This window comes from Paramisgurnus dabryanus, chromosome 18 (genome assembly GCF_030506205.2).
Source record: "Paramisgurnus dabryanus chromosome 18, PD_genome_1.1, whole genome shotgun sequence".
In the NCBI taxonomy this organism is placed as follows: domain Eukaryota; kingdom Metazoa; phylum Chordata; class Actinopteri; order Cypriniformes; family Cobitidae; genus Paramisgurnus; species Paramisgurnus dabryanus.
This window is the reverse complement of record NC_133354.1, coordinates 25,640,351-25,657,920: the sequence shown is the minus strand read 5'-3', so window position 1 is coordinate 25,657,920 and position 17,570 is coordinate 25,640,351. Positions and strand designations below refer to the sequence as shown.

Below are 17,570 nucleotides of genomic sequence, written 5' to 3'. Positions count from 1 at the left end.
TCGGGTCCCGGGTCTGTTTAACATTGTGGGTAATACCCGAGGTCAATCGGACTCGGAGAACACACACTCACATTTAAATAAAATATTTCAAAATCAGCAACAAAAACTTAGATGAACTGTCGCATACATTTTTTTCTATGACGCTAAAATTGCGTTAAAAAGTTTATATTTGGTTGCTCCAACCAGGCAGCTAACGCGCATGTGCTCTTTTAATGTGTCTCTGGCTACCAGTCAGGAGCTTCTGCAGTGAGACGCAATGACTTTACCTTTGACAATTGGCTCTTTTATTTAAAAGGCGGGACCTATTCCGCCGTACCGCGCATTTTGCACTGACTTCTCTTATTTTTATAATAATATTATAAATTGACCGTCTTGCTGTTATATCTAAAGTTTTCGCGACTCAAAGAGCACAGAGATGATAGCAAAGAAGCTAACGAAAGCAGCCATGGCACTGAACGGGCAATCGTTATTATAATCCAAATGGGCAAACATTATTAAGCAAGTTGACCCGATGTAAAACTGCGTTATTAATCACCATGACTGTAAAGTGGACTTTAAAATCTGGAATAAGCATTAAACATTTCAATCGTCAAGAGAGGAATAACATGGATGGAACTTTCTTGGAAATAAGGATTGTGCATCACACAGACAGGTACAAGGAGGGAGAAGGCTAACTTCTATAGGTAAGACAAAAAGTTTAATTTTCGCTACTTGTTTATTGACTAATTAATAACATTTAGCTAAGAATATTTGCCGGTCGGGTCTGTGTCTTCCCGGACGGGTTCGGGTCCAGATTTTAAATAATAGACGGGTCTTCGTCGGATCCGGGTCCAGCTTTTAAATAATAGACGGGTCCGGGTCGGGTCCGGGTCCAGCTTTCAAAACAACAGACGGGTCCGGGTCGGTTCAGTGTAGCACATTTGTGGGTCTGATCGGGTTCGGGTAGGAATTTTTGGACCCGTGTAGACCTCTACTTCACATAACAAGGAAGACATCAGCCTGTTTTGAGGACAGTGAAAACAGCGCTATACAGATAAGTAAATTGTGTGAAAAATACCGCGTTTTTTTACACGTGAAACATGAACACATGTTCTATTGCCCACTAAATACACAATCAAAGCTTCAAAATCACAGACAGAACGGGAGCTTTAAGAATCCAAACAGTCCCAATTAAAGTAGATCTCAGTCTGACCCAACAAGATGGTAATTTCTTTCAATCCTGTCCGAACCTAAAAGGCAACAACATTGACGTGTACAGCCTGCAACCCTGCATACACCAGTCAGGCCCAGATTGGCACCGGAGAGAGATCACAGTTAACCTGACAACTGATTTGACATACATTTTTTTAAATTGTTGATTATTGCTTTATAATAATCTTCCTATTATTATTTTTTTATATAATATTCCTTCGAAAAACTCTACTTCAGACTTCCTGTTCAACAACCCTTAGAACACCTGTTAATCCTCTGTATTCATCAGTGCCACCCAGTGGGATCTAAACAAAGAAATCACATCTAATTTCCGGTTGAGGAGGACGCTGGCGCGTTTTGGCTGCCGCTTCTTCTCCGGAACTGTTTTATTAATCTATATTTTAACGTTGGATTTTATTGTTTTAAGTGTTCACTGTACTGTCACAGTCTTAACTTTGCACACCTGATGTGTGTATTCTGTGATGGTTGAATCGGCGACGTGCAGCACTCCAGAGCACTGTGTAGCGTGGTCGGGGCTTGCCGGTGTGCAGTGCACCGTTGTGACTGTGGACCTACTCCGCTCGTGCTCCGGATTTAATCAGCCTTGGTGCCCGTGGATTCGTTTGCTCTGTCCTGGATTTTACCTTGCTCTGGCTGCATTCTCCGCAACTTGCGGCTTGGTGTCGGTCTGTTGACTTGGTTACTCAGTCTGCTGGAGTTATTGTTTTATCATGCGATGCTGTTGGATTTTTGCAGTTATATTCGTTTTAACCTCACTTGGACTCTGTGGTGATCTGATTTGTTACCATCTGAATCTCGACATGATAAGGTACTCTCTCTCTAAACTGATTTCACTTCGCCACTGTTTGCCGCCTGCAAGTTGTGTTCAAAGAAATTTGCGCGTGATGCATCTTCTGCGGCGACCGAAATACTGTCACCGAGGTTTACGTCATAAATTTCTCACAACAGCATCTGGAATTAACATTCTCTCTACCCGCTTTCAGCATCCTGCGACGCCTGTGGATAGTCATCATAGTATTCGCCCTGCAAATCTACGTTATCCACCAATAATTAGAACTTGTTCTGTTAGATTACAACGTGACTCTATTAACTTTGCACACTTTAATGTCCGTTCACTGAACAATAAGACGGCGATACTACAGGACATTATAGTGGATCGAAAGCTCGACATTTTATGTCTCTGTGAAACCTGGCATCAACAAAATGACTTTGTAAATCTTAATTTGACAACTCCACCCGACTATATGTATATTGACAGACCTCGGTTGACTGGGAATGGTGATGGTCTTGCTGTCATTTTTAAATCTGATATATCAGTCTCTGAAATTACCATCCCTACCATGTCATCTTTTGAGTGCATTGCTTTTAAAGTTAATGCTGCTGTTCAAGTTCTTATCCTGTCCATTTACCGCCCACCTAAACCTAATCCTCTGTTTAACAAGGAACTTACAGAACTTTTTGCCCTGGCCAGTTCTATTTGTCCAGCTATGGTTCTTTTAGGTGATATTAACATTCATGTGGATAATAAAACATGTTTAAACACAGTTCAGTTTATGGACACGTTGGACTGTTTTAACATTACTCAGCATGTTAACTTTCCCACCCACAATAAAGGCCATACACTTGATTTAGTGTGTTCAGTTGATGTGGACATTAACCAGCTTGAGAGCCACGAATTACCTATCAGTGACCATAAGCTTCTTTCCTTTAACCTACCTCTCCCTTCCTCAAAACTAGTCTCTCAAAGGAGAGTAATTAGTTTTAGAAATGTTAAGAATATCAACTGTGATCATTTTGCAAGTTTAATTTCAGAACATCATGATTTAAAAACTGTGGAAGATTATAATTCTTTCCTATCATCTACCTTGGAGGTTCTTGCTCCTAGGAAAGAACGTGTTGTCTCATTTTCAAAAACATCACCTTGGTACACTAGTGAACTGAGATTACTTAAAGGGAAAAACAGACAACTAGAACGACAATTTAAGAAGTCAGGATTAACTGTCCACAAGCAAATGTTTGATGAGCACTTCTCTCACTATAGTGAGGCACTCAAGGTGGCAAGAGTTGAATATTACTCAAACATTATCAGTAATTGTGATGGTAACTCAAACAAGCTCTTTAAGACTATTAATCACATCATTATACCAAATAAGCCCTCCATATGTCCATCTGTGCAACAGTGTAATAGGTTCATGAACTTTTTTGTGGAAAAGATTGAGGATATCTATAAATCTATTGACTCTGCTCCTTTGGCTATGCTGACTAAGGTTTTACCACCTGCTTCCTCCTCTGTATTTCTTTCTGAGTTCATTACTGTAACTGAAGACTCAATCTCAAAAGTAATAATGACAATGAATTCTGCTACTTGTATCCTCGACCCTGTACCAACCACTGTTCTTAAGGGATGTCTGCTGACAATAAGACCCCTTATAGTCAATATAGTGAACACTTCTCTCACAACTGGGATTGTTCCGCCAGAACTTAAAGTCGCAGCTATCACACCAGTCCCTAAAAAGCCTGGAGGTGATACACTTGATTTAACCAACTACAGGCGTATATCGAATCTTCCGTTTTTGGCTAAGGTTTTGGAAAGGGTTGTTATGTCACAACTACATTCCCACCTGCTCCAGTATAATCTCTTAGAACCTTTTCAATCTGGTTTCCGTATAGGACATAGTACTGAAACTGCCTTAGTTCGAGTAATGAATGATCTTTTAATCTCTGCTGATTCTGGTGCTGTAACTATCTTGGTTCTATTGGACCTGAGTGCAGCGTTTGATACAGTATGCCATGACATACTACTTGACAGATTAAAAACCTGGACAGGCATCTCGGGCACTGTTTTAAAGTGGCTAACTTCTTACCTCACACATAGATCTCAGTTTGTTATCCTGGGAAATAACAAATCTGATATTACTCAGGTTCGACACGGTGTACCTCAGGGGTCGGTACTGGGTCCCACGCTCTTTAGCATCTATATGTTACCATTAGGGCAAATTATTAAGAAATATGGCTTAGGCTACCACTTTTATGCTGACGACACCCAGATTTACATGAGTACAAAATCTGATGCTGCAGTTACCTCTAATGTCCTTACAGCCTGTTTACAAGAAATAAAATTTTGGATGCGTCAGAACTTGTTAAGACTCAACAGCTCTAAGACCGAGATCCTTTTTATTGGCACACCGGCTACCATTAAAAAATGTCAGAATTTTAATTTGAAAATTGATAATACCCCCTCTGTTCCATCCTCGCAAGTACGTAACCTTGGTGTGATATTTGACGCTAACCTGACCTTAGAGGCACACATAAAGAGTGTTGTTAAAACGGCATTTTATCATCTTAGGTTGTTTTCACATATGTTGGTGCGCACCGTGGTGCGGCCTCGGAGCGCACCAAAATACATTGTATCATTTTTCAGTTAGTGCGGTCCGTGTTCACATATATATATTTTTTACTTTACTCGAAATGCCGCACCGTACACCATGTGACAACGGTCAGCGCTGTCATTGGTCTCTGACAGCTCTTACCGTCTCATGACCACCCCCACGTTTCCACGACAACCAGCTTGACAGGGAGAGCCCAGCTATCAAGATGTGGAGATAAACGATGCACGTCTTTGCGAAGTATCTTTGTTTTAACACGAAATTGCGTAGCTGTTCTATTAAAGCCTTTCTCACAGAGCCGTTTGCTAAAAGCCCATAATGTCACTATTTGTGTGTGGAGGACAGCTATGCATTTATAAAATCATCAGCTCAAACGTAAAGGAGACAGCGAATCTCTATGCAACGGACCAGGATTGGCTTGTTTGTTGTTAACCCACAATATAACACCCGGCTCACGTCACAACGAAAGCCCAGTGGCTCAAACATGTGGAGAACTTCCTGTATTTGGTTCGGCCCGAGGTCCAGCAGTGTTCACACCACAGGTGGGTCGCCCCAGAGTTCGGCAACAGCCGCTCCGAGACCACCTGTTTAGAGCGGTCTCGGAGCGGTCGTTTAGTGCGCACCCGAGTGCGGCTGTTGTGTTCACACTGACCCAAACGCACCGTACTCGGAGCGACACGTCATTTGGGCCGACCTAAACAGTGTATATGTGAAAACACCCTTAAGAACATCAGTAGAATTAGGTCTTTCCTTTCTGATGCTGATGCTGAAAGGGTTATTCATTCATTTATCACCTCTAGAATCGACTACTGTAATTCCCTTTATTCTGGACTACCTGCAAAATCTGTCAAACGTCTTCAGTATGTTCAGAACTCAGCAGCACGAGTTTTAACACGTACAGCATCATACCAGCACATTCAAGGTGTTCTATACAATTTGCATTGGCTTCCGGTGCAGTATCGCATTGATTACAAAACATTAGTTTTGACTTATAAAGCGGTTCAAGGGTTGGCCCCTTCTTACATTGCTGACTTAGTCAGCATTTACACACCTTCTCGTTCTCTCCGTTCTGCTGACTCTCTCCAACTTAACCAACCTTCTTGCAGATCAAAAACTATGGGTCAGAGATCATTTTCATGTGCTGCGCCAAGGCTGTGGAATGCACTTCCTCTCTTTGTTCGTAAGGCTCACACTTTAAGTTCTTTTAAGAAATCGCTTAAAACACATCTTTTTAAGACTGCTTATAATGTCTACTTTTTAAGCCAATTGTTGTTTTATTTGATTTCTGTAATTGCTTTGTACTTGTTTTTATTCTGATGTATTTGCTATGTTGTTGTAGCGCTTTGGGTATATGAAAAGCGCATTATAAATAAAATGCATTATTATTATTATTATTATTATCTGCTTCTGCCCATCATCCAGCTCTAATGGCTTGCTCTTTAGGAGGGTCGATCATGCTTGGACAACTACATGCCCAACTTCTAAAAAAGCTACACTCATCAATCGACACAGTTGACACTGGGATCACACACACATAAAAACCTAAATATGCAATCATAATGTGAACATAAAGTTGTAAATCTGACACCTTATTTATATTTAAATCTGAATTAAATTGTTGAAACCCAAGCAGTCCTAAATGTTCTGTTTACTTGAACAAAACTCAGAGTGTCAAATGTAAGTTTAATGATGTGCCATGAGAGATGTTGTTAAGGATATGGAACGCATAACATCATTAATTCATCCATTTAAAAAAATCCCTTCATATCCTCATCGAAACAGAGAGCATTTAAAGACTCTTCTCTGTTCTCTGTAGGTCAAACAGGTTGAAATCAATAAAGCAACATTGACCTATACTGAATCTCAACTGCAAGAAACTTTTACTGAATCTTCATTGTGTTATAAATAATAATTGTTTTTTATATTAAAGTCATCTCTTGATCCCTAATCAAAGGTAACACTTTTTTAATAAGGGTACATTTGTTCTCATTAATGAATGCATTATAGCTAACATAAAGTAACAACAAACAATATTTTTTACAAAATTTTATTATTTTTGTGCATTAGTTAATGTTATACAACTTTTGATTTTAAATATGTAAATATGAAAATAAATGCACTTAGATTAATTAATGCTATAAAAGTATTATTAGTTCATGTTATGCTAATGTTAACAAATAGCATAAATGGTTGTTTATAAAGTAATGTGTCAAGAATAATATTATTTATTAATAGTTGAATTATCAAACATAGGTCTGCTTAAATTATTGTTGAGCAACTTGTTTATTAATTGAGCAATTTATTTAAAAAATGATATTGTTACATAAAAATACATTATGCAAAATACATTTTTCTTATATTTGTTTTCTCAACAGGTCATAATCTGTTCTCTTTTACACCACCATATGAACACCAGTGGGCCTGTGGAGTTCTTCATCCTTGATGGACTGAAGGAAAAATACATCCTTCCCTTTGTCTTTACTGCTTACATCTCTATACTGAGTGGAAACAGCATGATCATATATCTTGTTAGAACTGACCCCAAACTCAACACCCCAATGTACTTTTTCCTTCATTTTTTGTCTTTCAATGATATAGTGTTCACATCTGCAACAATGCCCAACATGCTCTTTATGTTGCTGACAGTAGTCAAAACCATCTCTAAAACAGGATGCTTTCTACAAATGTACTTTTTTCTTTTGAGTGGAGGGACAGGGCGTGGTTTGTTGACCGTGATGGCGTTTGATCGCTATGTAGCCATTTGCAACCCCCTGCATTACACCACTATCATGACCAGACGGGTGTGTGTTTTGTTGATTTTTGGTTCGTGGGTTTTTGGGATCGTTATTCTTCTGCCAACATTTGTCTGGGCTACTCTGGTGCCATTCTGTGGACCGAATGTAGTTAAACACTTGTTTTGTGATCACTCATCGGTAGTGGTGCTAGCCTGTACTGACACCACAAGGAATGGCGTTTTGTCTCTAACAGTAGTTATCATTGTCCTTGTTGGTACTTTTCTTCTTGTCTTAACTTCATATATCTGTATAGGCAAAGCCGTCAGGAAAATGAGCAGCGTAGATCAGCTTAAAGCTTTTGGCACATGCGTGTCCCACCTAATAGTGGTGTGCATTTCCTACATATCAGCTGTCTTTGTGTACGTTTCCTATCGGGTAGCCAAATTTGATCCAGATGTTCGTATAATCATTGCAGTATTTTACAGCATGCTGACACCTCTACTGAATCCCATCATTTACAGCCTGAGGAACAAAGAGCTGCAAGATGCAATAAAGAGAGCATTTGGGAAATTCACATCAGTTTCGAAAGAAACCAGGAAAACAGTGCCCTCCATTTCAAAGTGAAAGAAACATCAATGTTAAACATTTCATTGACACTAATAAGATACCTATAACTATATAATGTAGTTAATATATTATATATTACATGTTAATTTAAACATTTACTAATACTTAAAATCACTTGTTGTATCTGTGTACATTATTTAGCACAATAAACAATGAATTATTAGTAATAACTAAAATACAATAAAATGTAAAAATATGTTATCTCATATTATGATTATATGCATGTTGTTGTTTTTTATGTCAATGTCAATATCAGATAGTCTGCTTTAAATCTAGAGGCGAATACAGCTTTGCAGAAACTCAATTATATTGTCAGTGGGGTATAAAATGAACCAGACTATGTTTAATAAAAATGTATTTATATGCACTCCTATACAATCCTAATCAGTTATTGTCTAGAAAATCAACAGTAAGGATAGAAATCATTTGTAAACCATTAGATAAAAATTCATTAATTTGAGATTTTTGGCTAATTTGTGTGCTGAAATCTCATTCTTCATGCTATTCAATGTGGAGACTGTTACTTTCATTAATTAAATTGACAATGCATTGTTTAAATGCTTGTGGATTGATGCAAAGTGTAATTTTACCATAAAATCATAAATGTGATGTCAAGTATGTTTTAAACAGTCATGACTTAAATAAATTTAAATATTGCAATAAACTATTTAAAAATACACTGTTGCCCGAAGACTGCGCTGTCAATAAACTGAAGAACGAAATAGAGAAAATGGGAGACCACTTAATAACTAATAAGTATTTATTAAAGGTAGGGTAACAGATTTGATCCTGAAACATTTTTAGTTATGCTGGTTAAAAGTCTCCTCACATCCTGATCGCAATCACTGTGTTAAGTTTAAATGTATTTGTAGAAATTTATGTCATCTGTGAAAGGCGTAGGACCAAAAAATGTTCAACAAATCATAGATTTCGGTCCGAACGGACGTTTCCTTTTTTGTCCCTCATACGTAAGTGTAATTTGAATTCACACCGCGCAGCGAGTGCACGCAGACACCATATATCATCGGCGCGTTCACGTGCGCTCACCTCCTGTCTGTAAACAGCGAGAACAGCAAACTTTTCGTTTACGGATTAGCATAACAATATAGTTACTACGTCTACACAACCGAACGTGTGCTTAAACTAATTCTGATGTAAACCAGTTGTTTATGTTGGTTATTTTGGAAGTGTTATTCACTTTGTACTGCAAAGTTTCTCACTGGTGAATGAGAAATGAGACGTGACCGTCTGATCTGTGCGTGTTCATGTGTTTTGAAAGAGGCGTGACTTTGGATGGCGATTTGACTTGAGGGTGGGATCGGGATTTCATTGCTAGGCGGCTACCGTTAGCATTTTTCAAAATGTGTTACCCTACCTTTAAATACTGGTACAAATATTAAGTAATTACTTTTACAGTTGTTGGTAAGTACTGATTTGCTTAAGCAATTTTTCGTTAAGAGGACTTAGGGTGGAAAGAGGAGCTGGACACACAGTGTCGGATGAAGCTCTATAAAGGCTTTGAACAAATGTACCGGGTTTTATTGATTTATAGGGTTGATAGGTTAATCAAGAGACCATAGTTAGAGTGTCAATGATCTATTAGAGGGATATGTGGCGGAAAAGCTCAAAAAATCTGCGATTGTCTGTCAAATCCGTCATTCACTTTGCCCAGCACTAAATGACTCAATAACCTTCAGAGAAACAGGTAAATCTATAAATTTAAATCTTATGCTTATACTTTTGGAGGAAAACAAAATAATGCTGTCAATCACTGACGCGAGTGTTTTCTCTGTCTTTCCGTCAAACACCCGTATGCACATACACAAAGACACGAGTCAGGAAACTTGACACGCTTTTTGGTATTCTTATAAAATACACGATTGCAAACACTGCAATTCTTATTTAGTTGCGTCTAAGTGCATATCTCCGCACAGCAAGTTTATAATACACAGGATCACTCGCGTGTGCACACATTCACTGCTTTCATGATAAACACGTGAGGTAATGGCGGCGGCTGTAAACAAACATTGATAAGTTTATCACATGTGTTCCTTGTTGTGTTTCTACTATAATGATTACAGAAACACAAACAAGAGTCCAGACAATGATAGGCTCTTCTTCTTTTGAGCTTTTTACTGCACAAAAGTAAACCTCTCGCTGGCCAACCAAAAACTAACCCTGTGTTCATTACGATGGCCAAACAGTACCCTTTACCATGCTTACCATGGTTTTTAAAGGTATACTTTGAAATTAATAGAAATTTTTTCTATATATATATATATATATTTAATGTGTGTGTGTTTGTGTGTGTGTTTACATTCTATTGAATTTTTTTGTTATAAATTCCCAAGTAAACCTTATCATGGTTTTACTACAGAGAAAGTTACATTGTTGAACATTCCTACAAGGATCATTATGTGGCTCATTATGCAACTCTTTTGTTCTCCAGCTGTCAATCACAGATTATTTTTTTTTATTTTATTTTTTTATTTAATTTATTTAAAAGGGACAATACATATTAAGAAACATAGTAGCTTTTCAGCCATATGAATATGCCAGAATTAGCCCCCAGGCTATTTTACATCTGTAGTCCCTTACCAGGTCACCAACAGTGCTTAATGAGACAAAACAAAACATTTAACTATGAATTAACATAAGTCAGACATCACAATAATGAACGAATCAGTTAACATAAATCAGTCATCACAAAAATGAACGAAAACAACACAAACTCCTGTTTACACTAACAACACGAAATACCACAATTAACAAAACATACCCTCTAACCTCATAGACAGACTCATGATATAGAATACATAGACATACACATGAATTGAATTGCTATTCTATATAAATAAATAAATATATTCAGAATTATTCAGGAGCTTTCCCGCCTCCACGCATACGGCCTTTCTCAAGCAAAAGTGTCTTAGAAATTGTAAATCAATTGTTTTATGTGAATGAGTAGGCAGAATGATTTTCACATAATTCTGAAGAAAAAACTCTAGACTTCTAGATCCTGTTTTTAAAAGTCTTGGGAAAAATGTTTAGAATGAGTTTTGTGGACTTATATCAGTGACTTAAAAAAATTTGCTTTTTCAAAAACTACGCATAAACATTTTTCTCTTAAAAATACAAACATGTACATACATGTTGATCATATAATATTGTTTGTGCTGAACACAGTGTTATGAGACTTTTGCCATTAATATGTTTTTAAGCAACTGAAAAAAGCACAAATGTCAGTGCATGTCAAAACTTACCCAGGGCCCTAAAAACCCCTTAGACCCCAGAGGGTTAATGTTCTCTGGTTTTTGCATATCAGCCCCGTCGTTATGCCTCTGAAGCATCCGCTCGTTTGATACAACTTTCACAGGAGTCACTTTCAGTGACTAATTTTTCCATTGCTTTTAAGACTTTGGCAGCCTCCTGTGACTGGAATGAAGTGGCCTTGTGTTTCTTGGAGGGACTTAATAACTCAATTCAGGAGGAGGTAATGTGTAGTGAGCTTCCTTGCACCCTTGACTCGCTCATTGACCTTGCTTTAGCATTGAGAGATGTCTGGAACGCAACAAACATCGACCCTCCGAGGCGGTGTTATGGAGGAGGGAGGAGCTGACCCCATCTGCCACTATTTTCCCACCACCGCTGCCTACACATCCTGAACCCATGCAGCTCTCTCGTCTATGACTTACTCCACAGCAGAAACAGGATCGTCTGGTGCGAGGACTTTGGTCATCTTGGCATCTCCTGTCTGGCAAAAGCCAAGGCCCATTTATAGATTGGGGAATACGAATGGGACAGATCTTTTCTTCATCCATATCTTCTGTTGTTTTGCAGGCCAAAATGGCGGATTTTGCCAGAGTGCCCGAGGAGTATCTGGATCTTCGGTCGGTCTTTTACAAGGTCCGGGCTACCTCGCTTCCTCCTCACCGTTACTATGACTGCGCCATTAATCTCCTTCCAGGCACTTCTCCACCCAGGGGTCAATTATTTTCTCTGTCTAGTCCAGAACATGTGGCTATGGAGAAATATGTTCAAGAATCCCTCAAAGACGTGCTAATCCATTCCTCCTCATCCCCTGCTGGTGCAGGTTTCTTCTTCGTCAAGAAGAAAGATGGCTCCCTGTGGCCATGTATTTATTATCGAGGTTTGAATGACATTACTATAAAGAACAGGTATCCTCTACCTCTCATGTCTTTAGCCTTCAAGATCTTGCAGGGAGCTAAGGTCTTTACTTAGCTAGACCTCCGCTTATCACCTAAATGAGGGAGGGAGATGAGTGGAAATTTAACACCCCCACTGGACATTTTGAAAACTTGGTCTTACCTTTTGGACTTTCTAATGCTCCCCCGGTTTCCAGGCTCTGGTCAATGACGTGCTGAGAGACATGATTAATACATTTGTCTTTTTGATTTTTTTCTCCATCCAGACAGTTACACGCTCACCATGTTCGCAGAGTCTTGGAACGGCTGCTAGAGCACCAGCTCTTTGTCAAAGCGGAGAAATGCGAGTTCCACAAGGAGTCGATTTCGTTCCTGGGGCACATCATAGCGGTGGAGGAAATCAGACCAGATCCTGGAAAAATGAGAGCTGTAGCTAACTGGCCTATTCCTGACTCTAGAAAGGCTCTGCAGCGGTTTCTGGGTTTTGCCAACTTCTACCGGAGATTCATCAGAAACTTTGGCCGCTTATGGTGCTCACATCCTCTAAATCTTGTTTAGGTGGAATAATGAGGCTTAAGAGGCCTTTGGTAAACTCAAGTTCAGTTTTATTTCTGCTCCTGTGCTTTCTATTCTAGATCCTGCTCTCCAGTTTATTGTAGAGGTGGACGTTTCCGAGGTTGTAGTTGGTGCAGTCCTCTCACAAAGATCCTCTAAAGACGGGAAGGTGCATTCCTGAGTCTATTTTTCCCACCGCCTTAATCCAGCTGAACACAATTATGATATAGGGAACAGGAAGTTGTTGGCGGTCAGATTGGCTTTGGGCAAGTGGGGTTATTGGCTGGAGGGTGCGGCACAACCCTTCTTGGTTTTAATGGACCACAAGAATTTGGAGTACATCTGCTCGGTCAAGAGGCTTAATTCCCGCCAAGATCGTTGGGCACTTTATTTTAGCAGATTCTATTTCATCCTGTCTTAACGGCCAGGTTCTAAAAATGTTAAGCCTGAAACCCTCTCTCATCTGTTCACTTCTCAGGGGAGGGAGTATTCCACCGAAGCAATTCTACCTTGGGGAATGGTAGTCGGTGCCCTTACCTGGGAGGTGGAGGAACGGGTAAGGGAGGCCCGCAGAGGGGTCGAAGCGGGTCGACCCCTCTGACCCCCCTACCCAAGAAGTGTCCAGCGGGTCGGCTCTTTGTCCCTGTTGTGTTGCGGTCTAAGGTCCACCGGTGGGGTCATGAGTCCAAATTGGTCTGTCATCCAGGAGATCGCAGAACGTTGGCTGCAGGGGCGTTGCTAGACATAAAGCTCTACTGGGGCACAGGCCCCCCATTTTTTGCTGACTTTTTTGAAAGCTTGCTGTGTGCAACACATCCATACAATGTCCTTTGCTTAAAGATGCAGTTTGTATTATTTTCGCCGCTAGATGGCGCCAGATCAAACAATAACAATGATGTTGTTTACTGACGCTCTGAAGCAGCGTGGAATTATGGGATTTGTAGTCTTTAACTCAACCACTGATGGCCATCAATCAGACGTGAACGAGAAATCACGTTAGGTAATCAAGTCTTATAAATGTTGCGTTTGATGACATCGTTTATTTCATTATGTAAGTTTATATGTGATGTTCAAAACGAAATTGTTAGTCATATTGATATTACAGTATTAGTCCAAATTCGATGGTAAACACAGCACTGAATTAAGTTTTCAACTTACAATCTACAATGATTTTTGACATAATGTATTGACAGTACAAATCTTATTGTGAAGTGTCTTAAAATGACCATTTATATTGCTGTACAATACGTTTGATGTGCATATCGTCCGCGGGAAGACGCGCTGATCAGTGGCGAAGCTACGGGTGGGCCTGGCCGGGCCTGGGCCCGCCCACTTTGAGTTGTGGCCCATCCAATCAGAAGGCCATTTTCCAGACAAATGTGTAAATAATTTAACAAAAATAAATAATAGTACTACGAATAGACATCTTATAACACTATAATTTCATATATGTAATACAATTATAAATATAATTAAAATATAAAATATAAGTGCAAGTTTGCATGTTCAAGCAGTTTCGCAGTTTTCTTTTACCCTATTGGTGCACACGCTTGTCAACATGAAACGTTGAATATGATTCGTCAGTCATTGTTAGTTCCGCCTACGCGCGATTGAACTGAATTTGAAAATAGCAAGTCGCAAATCATCGCGTTTAACAGCCTTTCCACGATGACATCTGCTTATGCCTGTTTACTTTTGGAGACAGAGACTATACATCACTCATGGAAATGTTGGATTACTGAGGACATCTTTCAAACGTCGTCAAAATGAAACGAGCACTTATTACTTTGATAAGACGTCATGCTGTGTCAAAGACTGTTCTTCACCACATACTGTATAAAACATATAACGTTACGCTCATCGATGATAAATGCTCGTCTGAGAAATGTATTTCTGCTTTTCTTTGCGCGAAGGGACATGTTATAATCAAAGATATTGGACTTTGTTATTATGATCGAGACTTTCTACATCTTTAACCAGAAGCCCCGTCTCAGACTAATACAATAGGACATCTAAAGGTGAGTTCAGACATTTTCTTAATGTTTATAGTGGTGTCATTACTATTTACAGTTTATAGTCAGGAGTATTACTCCAGTCAACTATTTAAGGGGGCAGACTCTGTGTTGTGTCATAGGCTGTATGATTTACTGTTGTTGGAATAAAATGTACACTTAAATGACAACACATGCAATTTTTTATTGCGCTATGTTGTTTGATGGCCATTTTCTCATTAAATAACAATCTCTCAAACAAGTTCTTTAGTAAAATCAAATCACTAACGTTACCTGTTGAATCTGTCGTATCCTATGACGCTTTCACGTCATGCATTTTGCTGACGAGGAATGACAAATCATTGAACGGAACTATGTTCACGTAACGTAAATAACGTAACAACTAATTCCTTTACTAATCCAGTTTATATTGAGTGCTGTGTTTTCAAGTGGATTAATAATTTGGTGTTGCACTGCCCATAGACTGTATAAAACAGGCACAGCCCCACCTGCCCATATACTGTAGACAAGCTACTGTTGGTTATTTATAAGTTGTTTTATAATTTTGGCTTAGGTAGCGTGCACACCAACGTTTTTAAACGCGGCTGAAAACGCCTGGAGGATGCCAAATACCAGCTGTTTTTTCAGCCTAGCGCTTTGGTTGCTGTGATACTTGAGCTGTGAGCCGGTTGGTTGTTGTGATATTTGTCCCGCCCTTCGTCCACTGTGATTAAACGGCCGTGTGAGAACTTACATTGACGAGCTGAGCTTTTTCAATAAATTGACAGCTGCTGGCTGTTTGAAAAACGCCATGCTTCCATTGGGGAAAAAAACATACGCCCACCACGGGCGTAAAAACTTTGTTGTGCACGCCCCCAGTTTATGTACATTCTATGCTTTGCCCACCCTGTTTTATAAAGGCCCACCCACTTAAACATTTCTGGCTTCGCCACTGGCGCTGATTACAATCTACACACTAATGTTGTGATCAATATAATAGCATACGTTTTTTGAAGGGTTACGAATCAAAACAACTCACCCATCGCGTAAAACACAAGCAGGATCAGAATCTCGGTCTAGTTAAATGTTGTCGTGAAGCTCTCTCCAGCCAGATAATGCAACAACAAATTGATCCTCCCTCGTTTTGTTCCAAACTCTTCTTGGGTCGTTTGGTTGCCCGTACGCTTACAGGAGCTGACACAACCAGCGGCAGACGGTACAGAGATATCCATAAGTTCATAAGCAAGCGCGTAGCCCGACAGGCGCTATCGCATAGTTCCGCATTTGTCCACAACACTGGCTCGCTGCGTCCGAAAACTCAAGGCAGTGAGGACTTGTTGCCTCGCTGCCTCTTGAGGAAATGACTTCGGCCTTGGAGGCCTGAAGGCCGCTCAGAGAAAGGCTTTCTGACGCACTTCAAAGGCAGCGTGTTTGAAATATAAACAGAGAGCGCCTTTGTGATAACTAATCACATATTTGAAAACTACAATACTAATTTCTCGCTAGAAATGCAATTAAAATGCTTAAAAAGTGAAAATATACGTTTATTTTCACTAAATTTGTGCTCCAGCTGCTTCCTTGGCCGCCATTTTATTTTTTCGAGCTCGACCACTGTTGTCATGTGGTTTACGTCAGTAAAGGCGGTGACAAAGGGTCACATGGATATTAACGTCATTGACAGAAGACTGCACTGCCCCGTGTGTCATGATCCTGCCAGTCTTTCATAATAGTTCATAGTTGTTCATGGTCATGGGGCAGGATCGTGGCAGTACCCATGTTTTGTGTGGCAGCACATGGCCTTTTGTTTGGGTAGTGTGCTGCTGTGTCTCGTTTATTTCCCCGCCCCCTTGTCTCCTCGTTAATAATTAATTATTGGTTAACTCCCTTCACCTGTCCATACCTTGTTATCTTGTTTAGTTTTCCTTATTTAATTCCCTCTTGTCTTTTGTCCTGTGCTGGATCTTTTGTATTGTTCCTGAATGTCAGTTGTGTGCTTTCCAGTTAAATATCTAGGTCTAGTCAAAGTCGTGTTCAGTGTCAAGTTTGTCTTAGTTTTATGTTGTTTGCCCCCACGAGGGTTTTTTTTTCTTGTGAGTCAAATAAAGTGTTCTGTTTACCCCCGTCATTGTCTGCGATTGGGTTCTTCTTAGGGATGGGCGATCCCAGTTATTTTCTTGTCGATCCGATACAAAGTACTTTTAAGACAAGTATCGCCGATTCTGATACCGATTCCGATACTTTTATGTATTATTTTTATGTATGTATTAAAGTTTATTAAAGTGATTTTATGGGGTCTTTTGATAGCCATCATTATTAATATCAAATAATATACATGACACCTTTTTGCACTGCACATTATTACGACATTTCTTCCCTTTATACGTTTTTGAGATAAAACAAGTGAATGTTGAAATTTAAATTTTCCTCTTGAGCCTGTTTTTTCTTTGACTGATAAAGTCTACTGATTTTAAAAATAAAACAAGACCCTGATAAAAGTTACTGGAATGCACTAAAAAATCAAACCAGGGATGACTGTGAGGCTGCATTGCAAATGTCACACGAGGCTTCATCATTATTAACTGAATGCAACAATGCACTTAAAACCCTTTTTTAAACCTGCCTGCGCCGACTGAGTGTGCTGGTAGTGACTGAGCGAATGAACGCACGCTGTAATACAGCAAAAGGAGATGGGACTGAATGAGCGAACGAACGAACGAACAAACGCGTGATACAGCGGAAGGAGATAAGACTGAATGAGCAAACGCAGTAATACAGCAGAAGAAGATAGTTCCCACTGACGTTACGATTTAAGTCTATTTATATACAAAACAGCGTCCAACTATTACAAAAAATTCTCAAATCACTTGTTAAAAAACAAACAAACAAATAGAATCGATA

At 39.5% G+C, this 17,570-nt stretch overlaps 1 protein-coding gene and 1 long non-coding RNA gene across 2 annotated transcripts in view; one reads left to right on the top strand and one right to left on the bottom strand.

The window, feature by feature from the left end:
* LOC135776642 (uncharacterized) overlaps positions 1-17,570 on the bottom strand; it is a 124,496-nt gene that overhangs the window by 61,852 nt on the left and 45,074 nt on the right. The window lies entirely within an intron of this gene.
* On the top strand, positions 7,004-7,957 carry LOC135776943 (olfactory receptor 6C6-like). The gene has a single exon (XM_065287858.1). It carries the CDS (start codon positions 7,004-7,006, stop codon positions 7,955-7,957), a length of 954 nt encoding a protein of 317 aa, XP_065143930.1.